Raw genomic sequence first — 16,435 nt, 5'->3', positions numbered from 1 at the left:
AAGTGTGAACTGAGCCAGGAGGTCTGGAAAGCCAGCCCAAGAAGCAGTGGCTTCACCTCTCACCTACCCATGCTGCCTAACGGTTTCAAGGCCACCCCCAAGCAGTTCCGATGCGTCTCTTTGAGGTTAGGGCCAAAGTGTGGAAAATAGTAACCACTGACCACAGTTGTCAGCTACCCTCACCACAGTGAGTCAGAGTGGGAAACCACTGGTTTCACGCCCTACCCCACCCAAACTGCTCCAGAGAATCTTTGCAGACACTGTCCCTCCCATCAAATGACCCTTCTATTGCCTAGAACAGGATTCCTGGCAGAAGTGTCCTAGGAACCCAAGTGAAAATCAGACAATTCCAAAGACCAGGTCTCAGCCTCCGGTATCCACCAGGACCCTGAGGGTGGAGGGGGTTTCCAGGGACACAGGAAGGTGTGGGGAACCCCTCGGAGCCTGAACCAGGGAGGGCTGGAAGGCAGAAGGGCACAGGTGGGGGAGTGGCAGCCTGAGCAGTGAGGCAGTGGGAGGCACTCATAGACTCCGATGGCAGGTGAGACCGGGCAGGGGGTGGGGGGTCGCGCGGCCCCACCCACGCTACCTGTGGTGGTGATGAAGGCGTAGGACTTGGAGGTCTGCCCTGCCCGCACCCCGTGGACCTCCACGTGGTAGGTGGTGCCGGGCTTGAGATCGGGCAGACTGACGGTGCGCGCGGTGCCCGGCACGGTCAGCTCCCCGGCGGGCCCCTCCGCGGGCGGCTGCGGCCGCCAGCGCAGCACCACGCGCTCGAAGTGGCCGCGGAGCCCGTCGAGCGACACGAGGAGCGCGCCGTCGGCGGAAGTGCCCAGCACCTCGGGCTTGGGGTGGCGGGGCGTCGCCACCCGGTCGACGCCTTCGGGCGAGAGGCCGTAGATGCCCTGGTTGGAGTTCCGCTTCCAGGTGCCCGAGTCGGGGCTGGCGGTGGGGTGGGGGCGACCGGGCGGGGGTGCAGGGGAGCGACGCCGCTGCAAGTATTCGTGGATGTGGTGCGCCACCGACGTGTAGGTCTGGTTGGCTCGCAGTGGGTAGCCGTGAGCCCGCAGGTGACGCTCCAGGTCCTGCACCGTGCCGCGGAAGCGGCCCAGCTCGGCGGTCAGGTTGCCCCACGCCCGCCGAGGGGGCTGGGGCGGGCTCGGCCGCGGCGGAGACTCCGCCTCACCCTGCTCCGCGGGCCGCGAGGGCCGAGGGGGCGGCGCCGGGCGCGCGGGCCGCGGGGGCCGCGGGGCTGGGGCCGGCCGGGGCCGGGGCCGGGGCTTGGGGGGCGGGGCTGGGGGGTGCGCCTCCGGGTAACTGTAGTGGCCTGGTGCTGCCGGGCGGAAAAAGGGGGAGGAGAGAGCCGGTCAGTGGCAGCACCCCCCATCACCAACCCCTGCACTCCCCCCACGGCAGCCCCGCCCGCGTCCCTCCCACCAGAGCCTGAGGCCTCTTTCCTGGGCCCCAGCCCCACCTGCAAAGAGAACCGAGAGAAGTTAGTGCCCCAGGACGCCCTCCCGCTTCGCCCTCCAAGCCCGCCACCGTTGGTGCCCTAGAAAGAAGAAATGAGCGGGTGGGGCACTGCGTCTGAAGGAGAGAAAGGGGCGTGGGAGGAGAGAACGCGAGCGACAGCGAGGTGGGCGTCCCTCTGTCACAGGAAAGGGAAAGAAAGATCCAGGCATCTGTTAAGAGACTTGGAGGGTTAGTGGAAAATTACTGCTGAGACCTAACTCCCCCAAACCCCAATTCTAAAGTCAACAGGCGCCTTGATCTCTAATCTCCCCCAGCTCCAGTCCCAGGAGACCTGACCACTGAGATGGAGCACAGGGCAGTCCCTGTGCCCAAGGTCAGATCAGAACCACCCCTATCTGGTTGGGCCGGATAGCATCTTTTATTTACTGCATCTCTCCATGAGGCTGCTCTTCCCAAACTCCAACCCACCGCCTGCCTACAGGACTCCAGGCACCTGAGAACTCCGTCTCCTCAGAGCCCCTGGTACAGAGGAAGGCCCCCAGAAGGTACTTTGGGACTGCCACACACCCTGTGCAGTGCATTCAGAGGAGCCTGTGTGCACGGCTTCCCAAGGAAGTGGCTCCTAGGCTCAGAAACTTCCCCAGCCCTTGGCCAGCCATACCTGTGTTGGCCCTGATGGAAGCTGGGTAGCTTACTGCCCGGCCCCGCTCGGCAGTGACGGTCACCACGTATTCTACACCTGGCATCAGGCCGGTCAGCAGCGTCCCGTCTGCCTCAGAGGGTACTTCCAGCCGCACCCTCTGGTTGCCAGCACTGACGTAGGACACCACAAACCGGTCCACTTCAGCCTGGGGGCGCAGCCAGTTGAGCTCCAGTGTGGTTGGTGTCACAGCCACCACGCGGAGGTCCTGGGGGCCGTCAATCACTAGCCAGGTCAGAGAGAGGAGGCATCAGGTGGGAGTCTGGTTCTCGGTTACCAGCTGTCCTGCTAAAAGCCTTGCCCCCAGCCAGTCCCTCCCCTCTGCCCTCTTGGAGGGCATATCCCAGCCCCCCCTTTTCAAATCCATTCTGCACCCATGACACCCCACCCTGCAACAGCCCCAGCTCTCACTGGTGGTGATGGTCTTGGAGGCAGGAGGGCCCCAGTTAGTCCCTCGAAGGGCACGGACAGTGACCTGGTACTCCTGACCAGGGGCTAATCCTCTCTGGTCATAGGCTGAGGCAGAGCTGGGCACCCGTGCTGTGAATGGGGGGCTCGCCCCCTCTGTCTGCAAGAGAGAAAATTCTGGGTGGATCAGAGCTGCCACTCACCCCTGCTGCTCAGTGCCCCTGATCCCTTCTTTCCCCAAGGTCTAGGCAGAGTCAGCATGAGATTGTGTAGAACTTGGCCCTTTACAGCTGGGGAGCATGGATGGTATCAGCAAACACATCTAGAACACCTACTCCGTGCCAGCTCCCGTTCAAGGCAATTTACATGTGAACTCACTCAATTCTCTTGAGAATCTAATGAGGTAGGTCAGATTATTCCCATTGGACAGATGAGGAAACTGATGTACAAAAGTATTTAGTGGTTTGCCCAAGGAGGCAGGGATTTAAACCCAGGCAGTGCGACCTCAGAGTCCCCTCTTATGGGGACTACCTTTTTTAAAAAAAATATTTATTTACTTATTTGACTGCTTTGGCTCTTAGTTGTGGAATGAGGACCTGGCCTTGAGGCATGTGGGATCTTAGTTCCCTGACCAGGGATTGAACCCAAGTCCCCTGCATTGGAAAGCAGATTCCTAATCACTGGACGACCAGGGAAGTCCCTGGGCACTGCCTTTTGAGCCTGTTCATCAGCTGTCTGTCAGAATTCTACCTGACACATGCCAGGACTCTCTTTCTGGCTTTCCTCCGGCAATCCTGACCCTCTGGGCATGAGGAGGCTTCTCATAAATCCGTTCCTGTCATAACAGGTGAAGCAGATGAGGGATACCACTTCAAGTCTCACTTCCTCCTTGAGGCAGCTGCCCCAGCCTGAGCCTTCCCCTAGAGACACCTGTTCCTGCCTGTGTAACTTGGGTGTGACCCACATCGTGACATTTCCTTTGAGGTATTTTCCTTGTCTTTTCAGCAGGGTTGTAGGCCCCTCAAAAACAAGGCCCACCTGCTCAGAGTTCCACAAATATGTTTCCTGAATTTGTACCTGGCATCATTCTGGGCCCTCGAGACACAAAAATAAGAGATATGATCCCTGTCTCCTCAGAGAGCTCATGCTCTAGTAGCTAAATGTGTGGCCACGTTTTACATTTTATTAGATCCTTAACCCAAATCTCTGTGTGTAGTCCATGCCTGTGAGAGAACAAACCCCATTTAAGTATACCTGTAAAGTGTTATGATTATTTGCAGGAACCCCACAGAAAATCTGCCAGCCCCTGCTCCAGGCAGGGTCTCCTGGAGTGCCAGCCTCTGGGGAAACAGGAGGAATGGACGTCTGGGAACAGCTCAGCATTTCGCTGGGCCATCTAGCTAGAACAGCTAATAAGGACGCTCTGTTCTGCTTTGCTATGTTGGCTGTGATGGGGACACCTCCATTCAGCCAAGTAGGATTGGAAATTTCAAAAGGTACTCTCCTAAACCAAGAGAACTGCGAGGAAATCAACACAGTAAATACTAAAGTATAAAACCAGATGAAGGGCCACGTAGAGACTTCTGGGTTGAGGATGAAGTGAAGCTTTGTTAGAGTTTTCTTGGCTGAAAAGGTTTTCTGGGCATGCAGGATCTTCATCTCTCTCTTACTCACTGCCCTAGAATATCCCAGCCTGGGAGGCCTTGGATGGGTGTCTACTCAAGGCCTTATGAGGCCTTTATCCTTCCCCAAACCTTCTCTCTCTCTCCCTTTACTCCCCCAACCCACCACCACCAACACACACACCCATACCCCTTGAGTGCTTCCTGATGATGTCCGGTCCTTCCAGGGAGACAAGCCCATCCCTAGGGTACCTTCTCCCTTCAGGTCACCTACATGAACCTTTTAGACACTTTGAGATCCATCTGGGAATAATCCCCTGAGAAGTTATACTGCCAGTCTAACCCACATCTCTCAGCACCACCTGTCTGGTCTGAGGCTGGCTCTCTAACCAGAGGCTGGCAGCTGATTCGGCCCCTTCATGATGGTTTGGCTGTTTCACTGATGTCCTTGGCAAGTTTCTAACTCTATTCTCGATATTAACCTCATGGCCCCAGGTGGAGGGCTCCACCTTGGCTGGCCCCTGGAGCTCACCTCACCCTCATCCTCTTTTTCAGACCAGACCCGAACACAAACTTTTCTGAGGCTGCAAGTTCCTGTGTCCCAATGAAAATGTGACATAGCCCCAGTTTCCAGTCTGTGGAATACATTCAAACTGGAAACACCTGGATGTCTTTCTGTTCGGGGGTTCACCTCCCTCAGTTTCTTCAAGCTTTGTCTCACATTCATAGAAGACCTTGCCTTTTGCAAAACAGCAGCATTCCTTGGACAAAAGAGCAGTGGTCCTTGGACTTGGGGTACATGAGAATCACCTGGGGGTATGTTATGATGCAGGTTACCGGGCTCTTCCCCCTACAGCTTCTCATTCAGCAGATTGGGGGGCAGAGTCTGACAGTTTGCATGGCTAATGCTCCAGCTGATGCTAATACTGCAGGTCCAGGGAGCACACTTTCAGAACCGCTGAGCGTAGCCGTGCCACGTATGCAGGGAAAAGAGGAATGTTCCTCTTCTGTGTTTTGAAAATCATTCCAATAACTAGGTGTGTCCCTTGGCCAGGAATAGCAGAGTTTGAGTTTTGAGAGAAAAGTGTTTCTGGAAAAGGGAAAAGGATAAGGTAGAGAGAGAGGCTTCTAGGAAGATGGCAGTGGCCAGAGGGATAGCCAGCTACTGAACGCACTCTGTGCCAACAGAAATGGATACAGAGTGCTGGCCAAAGGCAAGAGACACAATCCCAGAGGCCAGCCACAAAAAAGCATAGAAAACATAGTCAGAGGGCCAGCGGCACAGGCTGATGTGGAGGCCAAGGGAGGTGTCTGGGGACCAATTTTACGGGAGCATTTTCCACACCCAGGATCAGGGAGAACCTAAAATGTGATGGAGGCCCATACCCAGTGCAAAGCAGATGAGCTGAGAGCATGGCCAAGCTGGACACAGGCTAGCTGGATCCCCCGGGGCCCCACAAAGAGGGAGAAAGCCCAGGGCTCCTCCTGGGAGATTGTGCCTCTGGAGAACACCAAAGATGAGGTCATATTTACTAAGAGCAGGAGATGCTGTTGCCCTTTGGCTCCTTCTAGCTCAAATGTTTATTTCAATTCTTTCCCTAAAGTTTCTTAGGGAAATTTCTCTTAAAAGTCCAACCCTCTCAAGATTGGAACTATGTAAATAATATACACGCAGAAGAGAGTGGGAGAAACACTTTAAAATGTTAACAGTACTTGTTTCAGTGTGAAACAGCCAAGAATTATTTGTTTTTTTCCCTAGTCGCCAAATTCTTGTCTTGTGATTAAATTATTTTTATAACTGAAAAACAAATTTTTAATGGAAAAAAAAAATCCAGGCTCCCTTGGTTGTGCAGCAAAGTAGGGATTTCTGCCTCTGCTTCTACCAGAGGGTAAGGAGAGATTAAAACATGATGGGGCCTGGGTTTGAGGTGATAATATTGATAAGGAGACTTAGAATGACTAGGCCAGTTGGGGTGGGGATGACAGCCAGCACCTCAGAGCTATCCCTTCTGTCCTGGAGGCTTCCTAAGTTTAAGCCCTGGAACTTACTTATTTTTCCAGAGTCCTGACTGGGGAGAGATTAGAGTAACATGGCCTACCCACCTATGGCATTTGTGGAATGATGCAGGAAAACATATTTGAATGGGAGAAATGTCAGATGATTTGCAACTAGGAGACCAAACACACCATAAAAATCCAATCTGCATGAAGGGAGATCTCTAATGAGAGGCCACAAACTTTGTCCTTAGGGTGCCCCCAAATATTTTAAGAGTGAGTTGGAAGGAGATAGAGAAATGAGGCTTTGCAATGTACTGATGACTTGGAGGCTAGGGAACTAGTTCACAGAATCAAATTATTACAACAGCCTAGACAGCTTGGCCCAAACCAAAAAAATGATAACACTGAACAGAGCCAAATACAAAGGCTTATATTTAGATTTAAAAGGGGGTATGTAGTTGAATGTCTTTTTTCCTTGTTTATATCTTCTAAAGTATCTACACTGAGCTTATATGACTTTTATAATAAAAAGTTACTTTAAAAATCAAATGTGATCAAAATAACTGACAGTTTGTGTGACCACAAGTTCATATATGTCAACTCTGAGAAAAGTAGCTGGATATCCAGAGTAAGCCAGGTGAGTGACTGGATTCCTTTCTGCCCCTGTAACTGGGGGGAAGAGGCACATGCAAAAAGGAGGAGGCATTAGAGGAAGAAAACAAGAAATGAAGGATTCAGAGAACAAAGCCTCAAGGAAATAGGGAGAAGAAACCAGTGGGTTTGGCCTGGAGGGAATGAATGGTGATGTGATGGTGTGTTCATTTGCTTCAGTGCTGTCCGACTCTCTGCAACCTCATGGACCATAGACCGCCAGGCTCTTCTGTCCATGGAATTTTCCAGGCAAGAATTCTGGAGTGGGTTGCCACGCCCTTCTCCAAGGGATCTTCCTGACCCAGAGATGAAACCCGCATCTCCTGCATTGGCAGGCGTTTTCTTTACCACTGAGCCACCAGACAAGCCCAAAGTGATGGCTGATGTCTCCAAATATCTGAAAGTCCGTGGTGTAAGACGAAGGGAAAGAAAAAACACATTCCAATGCTGGTGAAGGCCCAGCTGGGGCCACTGAATGGATGTATGAATGGGGCAACTTTGGATTCAGCAACAACAGAAAGAAGTGACTTCAGTAATGAGCAAAAATGGAGTCAGCAGGCAGCCTTAGGAAGTACTGAGCTCAAGGTCACCAGAAGAGTTCCAGCAGCAGTGGGCCTATGATGCAAAGGCCTTCTGCACCCAGTGTGGGCAGAATGAGAAGGTCTTTAGCACAGCTTCAGGAATCAGCTACCCGGACTCAACCACTGATTACCTGGAACTCCTTTTGAGGTGAGCGCCCCCACCACCAGCCCCACTCACTCAGCCCCCTCTTGGAGCTTGGCTCTCACCGTTGGGATGAACTGGATTTCATAGGCATCCACATTGCCAGGAGCCCGGGTCCACTCTGTCCGAACCGTCGTCTCCTCCAGCAGGTGCATCCTCATGCCCTCGATGGCTGGCACCTCTGCTCAGGAGAGTGGGATGTGAGAAGCTGCTTAGCCCAAGGGAGCTCCCCATCCCTACCCCAACTCTCACAGGCTCTTCGTACTCAGGGTCACATTAAGAGATCCAGCCAAGTTCCCAGTCCTCTCTGGGGGGAGAGCGGGGTGGTGAGGAAAAGCCAGAAGTGGCCTGAACAAGCCTTGGTTTGCTTCACTGCCCTCCATCTCCAGGAACCAAAATCTCCCAAAAAGTACCTGAAGAGGGCCCCTGGATCTGCTCATCAGAGATCTTACAGCAGGTCCCGCCTGCAGGCATCCCCCCCCCCCCACCTCCACCCGCTGTGGTTCTGCAGCCCTGGTGGACCCTGGCCCTCTGGCTCCTCTGACTGCCCCACCGCCCACCCCAATATATGACCACCCCCATCACCCTGCCTCCAAGTCCGGGGGCTCCTCCGCCTCAGACTCAGGCTTTCTCATGGGGCTCCAGTTTTCCAGCCCCAGACCCAGCACACTGAGGCAGGCTGTCGGCTCACCTTCCCCGCAGTCCTCCCCTGCATAGCCGTCTTGGCAGACGCAGCTGCCCTCACGACACTCTCCCCGGCCGCGGCAATCCCCAGGGCACGTCTGGATGGCACAGTCGGGCCCCCGGAAGCCCTCGACGCAGACACACTGGCCTGCGCTGCACAGTTCCCGTGGCCCGCAGCCCCCGGGGCAGGCGCTGGCAGGAGGCTCTTCCTGCCCACAGTCCTCGCCGCTGTAGCCCACGTGGCACACGCACACACCCTGCACACAGCGACCACGGCCCCGGCAGTCGGCCGGGCAGGTGCGGGTGGCGCAGGAGGGGCCTGTGTAGCCCGAGTCGCACACGCAGCGCCCGTTCTCGCAGCGGCCGCGCCGGTGACAGTTGGAGGGGCAGACACGGAGGCCGCAGTCCTCGCCCGCGAAGCCCTCCCAACAAGTGCACACACCATCCTGGCACACGCCGCGCTGGTTGCAGTCGCGCGGGCACCGTCTCACACCGCAGTCCTCACCCTCGTAGCCGTCGTCGCACACGCAGCGCCCCTCCAGGCACTGGCCGCGGCCTTGGCAACCCCTGGGGCAGCTGCGCTTGCCGCAGTCTTCGCCCTCGTAGCCCACGTCGCACGAGCACACGCCATCTTCGCAGCGGCCGCGACCGCGACAGTCCCCGGGACACCGACGGCTCCCGCAGTCCTCTCCTGCGAAGCCCGGGTTGCACACGCAGCGGCCGTCTACGCAGCGCCCGCGCCCGCGACAGTCGCCAGGGCAGGCACGCGTACCGCAGTCCCGGCCTGTGTACCCGGGCCAACACACGCAGCGGCCACTCTCGCAACGGCCCCGGCCGCGACAGTCCCCGGGACAGCTGCGCACGCCGCAGTCCTCGCCACTGTAGCCCGCGTGGCACACGCATACGCCGTTCTCGCAGCGCCCACGGCCCCGACAGTCGCGCGGGCAGGCGCGCGCGCCGCAGTCGGGCCCCGAGTACCCGGGCCAGCACACGCAGCGGCCGTCCTCGCAGCGGCCTCTTTGGTTGCAGTCGCTCGGGCAGCTGCGCACGCCGCAGTCGTCCCCGCTGTACCCCGGGTCGCAGATGCATTCGCCATCCTCGCAACGCCCTCGGCCCCGACAGTCGCGGGGACAGGTCCGCGTGCTGCAGTCCTCGCCCGCGTACCCGGGCCAGCACACGCAGCGGCCGTCCACACAGCGCCCGCCCTCGCCACAGTCCCACGGGCAGGTCCGCGAGCCGCAGTCGTCGCCAGTGTAGCCCGGGTCACAGACGCAGCGCCCGTCCTCGCAGCGCCCCTTCTGGCTGCATCCTCGGGGACAGCTCCTCACCCCACAGTCGTCGCCAGTGTAACCGGGGTTGCACACGCAGCGTCCATTCTCGCAGCGTCCTCTCTGGCTACAGTCTCGGGGACAGCTCCTCACCCCACAGTCCTCGCCACTGTAGCCTGGATTGCACACGCAGCGCCCGTCCTCGCAGCGTCCCCTTTGGCTGCAGCCGCGAGGGCAGGAGCGCACACTGCAGTCGTCCCCAGAGAAGCCCGAGCGGCACACGCACACACCCTGCACGCAGCGCCCGCGGCCGTGGCAGTCCCCGGGGCAGGAGGGCCAGCTACAACTGGGCCCTGTGTAGCCAGGGAAGCACACGCAGCGACCACGGACGCAGCGACCCTGATCATTGCAGTCATCTGGGCAGGAACCAGGGGCAGAGGGTGGTGAGGAGGGGGGTCCCTCTGCACCTTCGGGATCTGAGCAGGTGGGCCCACCCCAGCCTGGCTCGCAAGAGCAGGCACAGCGGCTCAGGTCAAACACGCCATGGAGACTGCAGAGGCTTCGAATGTCAGTCTGGCCTGGAGTAGGAGTGAGAGTTGGGTCTCAGTCTCTCTGGGGAGGAGAGGGTTAGCCTGTGTAGTGCTGCCCTGAGTCAGCTTCTCCATCAGGGAAGCCTCATTTCCTAAGGCCATCTCAGTTTCCAGCTGCAACTTATCACCCAGGGCCCTAACATTCACTGGGGAGGGCTGACATCTAGTCACATGGCTCCTCTCTCAGAGCCGTGCCCTGGGCTGCACTCACCACTTGCAAAGAGGAGGCGGGGTGCCTTTTTCTAATTCACACCAAGGTCCTCTAGTGATGCCCACCCAATCCTAACCACTTCCCTTCTTTTCCATGCTCCTCCCTGTGATCTTCGGCTCACCTGTGCCAGCCTGGGCAGCCGGAGGACAACACCCACCAGTGCACTGTTCCTTGAGCCCCTTCACCAGCTCCTCCAGGATCTCCAATCGGATCCTCAGGGCCTGCACCTCTGAAGCAGGGACAGGGGGCTCAGTGCCTGGGGGACAGCCACAGCCAGCTGAAGGGGGCAGGTTAATGCGGTGGGTGAACACCACCTGCTTCTCCCCTCCTTCCACGGTGTGCTCGTAGAGCCGAGAAGAAGGGCCTCCCCCTTCTGGCTGCACTGTACGGCCCCCGGGCTGGGGAGGGGGCCGTGGGGCTGGGAGTGTCATGTTGGAACGTGGAGAGAAAGGGCCTGCTGTGACAGTGCCCAGCAGCATCAGAAGGGCCAGGTTGGATGTTAGGGAACATTGGGTGGGCATCTTTCCGGAGGCTGTGGGGAGAGAGGGCACATATGAGAGCAGACTCACAGAGCAGACAAGATGAATATCTCCTTCCCCAACACACACACCCACAGTCCCACCACCCACAACTCATCTACCCGACTCACATATTTGCAAAATTCCACATTCAGCTCAATCCAATCACACACCCTCCCTGGGCAGATCTGTCTCTACCTTGCTTTCTTATGTCATTTGGTCACCCTGCTCCCCCACTCATTTTATTTATTTTTTTACTGTTCCATCCACACTGGTCTTCTTTGTTTGTTCCACAGACACTACAAGCTTACATTAGCCTAAGGGCCTTTGCATTACATGTTTTCTCTGTCTGGGGTGCTCTTCACTCAGCTCTTAGAGGTTGGCTCCTTCCTGTTCAAATCTTAACTCACATGTCATCAACTCCCAGAAGTCTTCTTTGGTGCCCGATTGGAGCAGTCTTTCATCACACTTCATCAGTGTCCTGCTTATGTTCTTCATGCCATTTACGGCTGCCTGAATTATCTGTTTGTGAGCTACTTGTTTGTTATCTTTCCCTCACCACCAGAATGTGAATTCCATAAGAACAGGGACTTCATCTGTCCTGGTATTGCTGCATGCTTGTCCCTGGCACACGGGATGGGCACTATACAACACAGTTTTTGGTGTTTTTGTGTGTGTGTGTGTGGCCATTCTGCACAACTTACGGGATTTTAATTCCCTGGTCAGGGATTGAACCCAGGCCCTCAGCAGTGAAAGTGCAGAGTCCTAACACTGAACCACCAGGAATTCCCTATCCAACACATTTTTGTTGAATGGGTCAGCAGATGAATATAAAAGACTAATCCTTCCATAAGCAACTGGATCCCAGCTCCTAGTATCATTTTAGAAACCTGAAGGTATAGATTATCCTCTCCTTCTTTCATTCAGCCCCTCACTCTCAACTAGATTCTTCCCATCATCTTTTCATATAAGCTCAAAAAGCTCGTTTTCTTTAAAAAAAAAAAAAAATCCTCTTCCTCAGGACTTACATTACCAAATATCAAAATTTATTATGAAGGTGCAAGCATAGAGCACAGAACAGAAACAGACCCACACATATGTGGTCACCTGATTAATGAAAAAGAGGCCCCCTACAATTAAAAGGAGAATAAATTGTGATAAATGGTCTTGGATCAGTTGAAGATCCACATGGGAAAAAATCTATCTCTACCCTACGTCCACATACAGAAATTAATATGGAATGAGTATATAGATCTAATCGTGAAAGGTAAAGCAATATCTTTCACAAAATGTCTTAGAGGAAAAAACTATAGGAGAAAACCTTTATGACCATGAAATAAACAAAGATTTCTTAAAACCTAACCACAAAATTTACCATAAAAAATTTCACACAAAACAACCACAAAAAAGATATTGATACATTCAGTTCAGTTCAGTCGCTCAGTCGTGTCCGACTCTTTGCGACCCCATGAACCGCAGCACACCAGGCCTCCCTGTCCATCACCAACTCCTGGAGTCTACCCAAACCCATGTCCATCGAGTTGGTGATGCTATCCAACCATCTCATCCTCTGTCGTCCCCTTCTCCTCCTGCCCTCAATCTTTCCCAGCATCAGGATCTTTTCCAATGAGTCAGCTCTTCTCATCAGGTGGCCAAAGTATTGGAGTTTCAGCTTCAACATCTTGGACCACATTAAATCGATAACTTCTGGTCATCAAAGGACACCACTAAGGGCTTCCCTGGTGGCTCAGTAGTAAAGAATCCACCTGCCAATGCAGGAGACATGACTTCGCGCCCTGGTCCAGGAAGATCCCACATGCCTCAGAGCATCTAAGCTCCTGCATCACAACTACTGAGCCTGCACCCTAGAGCCCATGTTCTACAACAAGAGAAGCTACCGAAATGAGAAACGCACACACCACAACCGGAGAGTAGCCCCCACTCGCTGCAACCAGAGAAAAGCCCACATAGCAACGAAGACCCAGCACTCCCCCAAATAAATATAATTATAAAAATTATACAGTGAAGAGAAAAAGAAGGCAAGCCACAGAATGGGAGAAAATATGTGAGAAATGTCAGGATATATATAAATATATATATATATATATGTATGTATGTATTATATATGGTGGGGAGATTGGGAGACAGTGCTTAATAGTTGAGAGAGGATAAAAATCTAAAGAATTCCTTCAGAACAAAAACAAACAAAAGGCAGGTGCCAGTTTTTTAATTTGCAAAAAAAAAAAAAGTCTCTCTAGCAAAGAATATATCCAAAGGTCCAATAAATATATGAAAAATAAACATATGCATGTGTAGAACAAAACCAGTAATCAGGGAAATGAAAATTAAAACAAGCGGATGCCATCAAATATCCACCAGAATGGCTAAAACTAAAAGGGCTGTTGATGCTCAATATTGGCAAGAAAGTGAGGCTACTGGGACTCTCTTTTATTGCAAGCAGGGGCAGAAATTAGTGCAGCCACTTTGGAAAACTGATAGGCAGTTGCTACTAAGGCATACAGCCTATAACTTGGCAGTTACACTTCTTGGTAAATACCCAACAGAAACGACTGCACGTATCCTCCAAAAGACATGACTGCATGTATCCTCTAAAAGATGAGTACAGGAATGTTCATGGGATTTTTTTCATATGAGCCTGAACTGGAAGCACCTCAAGTGTCCATTAATAGTAGAATGGATAAATAAATTGGGGCATAGTCATACAATGGGATACTCCCCAGCAATGAAAAAACATCCTTCTGGGACTTGCTGGGTGATCCAGTGCTCAGGACTGGATTCAATGCCAGGCCCTGGGTTCAAGCCCTGGTAGGGGAAGATCTGCAAGCTGTGCAGTATAGCCAAAAAGCAAACAAACTCCCCACCCCCACCCCGCCAAAAAAAACACACAAAACATTCTTGTTACACACAGCAACATGGACAAAATTTGACACACATAATGCTAAGCAAAAGAAACAAGACACCAAAAAAGAACATTGTAAATGATGCTATTCATATGAAGTTCAAAAATAAACAGAACTAATAGAAGACAGGATAGAATTACTAGAAATATTTTGCACCTTTAACTGGGCGGTTAAACAAAGGTACGTATAATCAAAAATTAATTGAGCTATACACTTATGTGCATTTCACTATATGCACAAAATATACTTAATATACAAAAATATACCTTAAAAAAAATTCCCCAACCTCACACTCCCTCCAGCCACCACATATTTCTCTTCTCTACTTCATGGCCATAGTTGTCAAAAGAGTTATCTGGACTTGTTGTTCCTATCTCACATATCCCATGCATGTCTCAACCAGCTCCCATCTGACTTCTTTCAGTCTACCAAATAGCCCTCCCTGAGGTCTCCCAATGATCTGTGTCACAAAATCTAAAAGACATTTGTCTTCACCTTGATCTCTCTCAAAATCACTGGACACTGATGACCACGTCTTCCATTTTAGAGCATTCTGTATCTGTGCTGGCAATAAGGTAGATAGGAGAGATCACTGGGTCTTAACACTTAAAATGTGGCTAGAGGGACTGAAGCACCAAACTTTCTTTAGTATTTTTAACAGCTCCCCAGGGGATTGCAGTGTGTAGCCAGAACTGTGACCTACTTGGGGTAGTCATCCACTTAGGTACCTCATCCAGATCCAAGACTTTAATTTCCAAACTATATCCCAAAGTATAAACTATCTCCTCTTAACTCCAAGCAATATAGCTATCCTTCTATTTGGCATCTCCTCTTGGGCACCTCAGACTCAACACATCTAAAACAGAACTCAACGTTCATCCCTCCTGAACCCTATCCCTTTTCAGTGTTCTCTACTGCAGCTCATGGTCCCATAGTTACTCAGCTTCACAAGCCAGAAACCCAACAGCTCACTCAACACCACCATATTTCATCATATCAACCCATATTTTATTGTAAATGTCTTTTTAATTTGCGTATGTTTCTCCCTCTAAGCATCATTATAGTCCAAGCTACTATCTACCTTTTGCTTAACAACTGTGATTGCCTCCTAGCCAGTCCCTCTGCTTCTATTCTTGCTTCTTAAAAATCTTGCAAAGGCAAATAGAATGTCCCTCGACCCCAAAAAACTTTTCAGTGGCTCCCTTCTGAATAGTCTTCAAATACTGAGAGACAGTCCTGCACCATCCGGCCCCTGCTGACCTCTCCCACCTCATCCCCCGTAAGACTTCCCTCCCTCTCTCCATTCCAGTCCCACCAGCCTTATGTCTCCCACATTCTTCCCAGCCCCAGACCTTTGTATCTGTGGTTCCCTCTATGGAATGTTCTTCCCTTTTCTCTTGGCTTCCTCATCATTCAGGTCTCAACCCCACATCTCCTCCTCAGGAAATCTTTCCTGTCCAGGTCAGCTCCCTTATCATATGATATTACAGGATCATGTAACTCCCATTTGCAGCATTTATAATAATTTATATTCACATATTTATTTGTGGGATTATTTTATTACTTTCTTGCCCACACTCAACATTGCTCGCTAGACTGTAAGGTCCATGGAGGCAGACATAGCACCTGGTTTTTTGTTTTGCTTTGGCTGCTATATCCTTACATCTGGCACATAGTAAGTGCTCAAAAAATATTTACTGACTATATAAATATTTAGTCAATTTACATAGTTCAAGTTAAGCCCAGGGCTAGCACAGGGCTGGAGCCAAGGACAGGACCAAGGTCAGGGCTAGGACCACGGACAGCTATCTGGGGCAGCTGTTCACCAGGGAGCAGGCCATGTGTAGATCCTGGCAGGACTGCATAGAACAAGCCCATTGGAAAACCATTTGGCACAACTGACCAAATCCACTAGAGCTGTGTGCAAGCCCTATGACCTGGCAGCTCCACTCTGAGGGGTCTACCCACTACAGCAGTACTTCTCGTAATAGCCGCAGACTGGGAACTACCCAAATGTCTCACATGAGTAGAATGGATTAAATAACACGTGGTTTGTTCACACAGTGGAATATAATAAAGCAAAGAGAACAAAGTATAACTATATGCAATAACACGAATGGGTCTCGCTAATATAGGGTGGAGCAAAAGAAGTCACAAAGAAGAACTTGCTGAAACATTGTTTCATAAACATTCTGTTTGTGACATTTGAGTCTAGACCATGTGAACTGTCAATCAGTAGAGTTGCAAATCAGAAATGTGGCACTCTCGGGGGAATGGGGACCAAGAAAGGGCATGGTGGGGAAATTCTGGGGTGCTAAGAACGCCCTGTTTATTGATCTGAGTGCTGGTTACCCAGTTGTATTCGTGGAATCCACTGAGGCAAGAACTGGGGGGCACAGGGAGACGAGGATTAGAGAAGAAAGGTAGTGGGGTGATGGGAGGAACCAGGAGAGGGGGCCTCGGTAACAGAGATGCGTGGAGGGTTCAGGTGAAGGGTTAAGGAGCGGTGTTAGCAGGTGCCCAGTTCTTCCAGACCAGAGAGGCTGGAGAGGGAAGGAGAGTAGGGTGAGTGATGGGAATGCTGACTGAGGAGGAGGATTAGGGGCTGTGACCAGTGCCTCCCACAACACACACACATTTCCTGGCTTCCTATGCTTAAAATTCTCCT

At 52.4% G+C, this 16,435-nt stretch overlaps 1 protein-coding gene across 10 annotated transcripts in view; it reads right to left on the bottom strand.

Moving 5' to 3' along the window:
- The window catches only part of TNXB (tenascin XB), a 56,306-nt gene that overhangs the window by 36,858 nt on the left and 3,013 nt on the right, over positions 1-16,435 (bottom strand). For 9 of the 10 annotated variants that reach the window (XM_086369193.1, XM_086369196.1, XM_086369197.1 and 6 more), the window contains exons 2-7: positions 10,450-10,860; positions 8,267-10,105; positions 7,641-7,756; positions 2,585-2,741; positions 2,135-2,398; positions 590-1,333 (exon numbers count right to left, since the gene is read on the bottom strand). In XM_086369193.1, the coding sequence (XP_086225319.1) occupies positions 590-1,333; positions 2,135-2,398; positions 2,585-2,741; positions 7,641-7,756; positions 8,267-10,105; positions 10,450-10,849 (3,520 nt within the window). In that variant the 5' untranslated portion in view covers positions 10,850-10,860. The remainder of the gene's footprint in view (positions 1-589; positions 1,334-2,134; positions 2,399-2,584; positions 2,742-7,640; positions 7,757-8,266; positions 10,106-10,449; positions 10,861-16,435) is intronic. The other variant, XM_086369198.1, reaches the window with a different exon arrangement.

The sequence above is a fragment of the Bos grunniens genome, chromosome 23, assembly GCF_055505025.1.
Source record: "Bos grunniens cultivar Pamir isolate PY7600 chromosome 23, Bosgru_T2T1.0, whole genome shotgun sequence".
Classification (NCBI taxonomy): Eukaryota; Metazoa; Chordata; class Mammalia; order Artiodactyla; family Bovidae; genus Bos; species Bos grunniens.
This window is presented reverse-complemented; position numbering and strand designations above follow the sequence as displayed.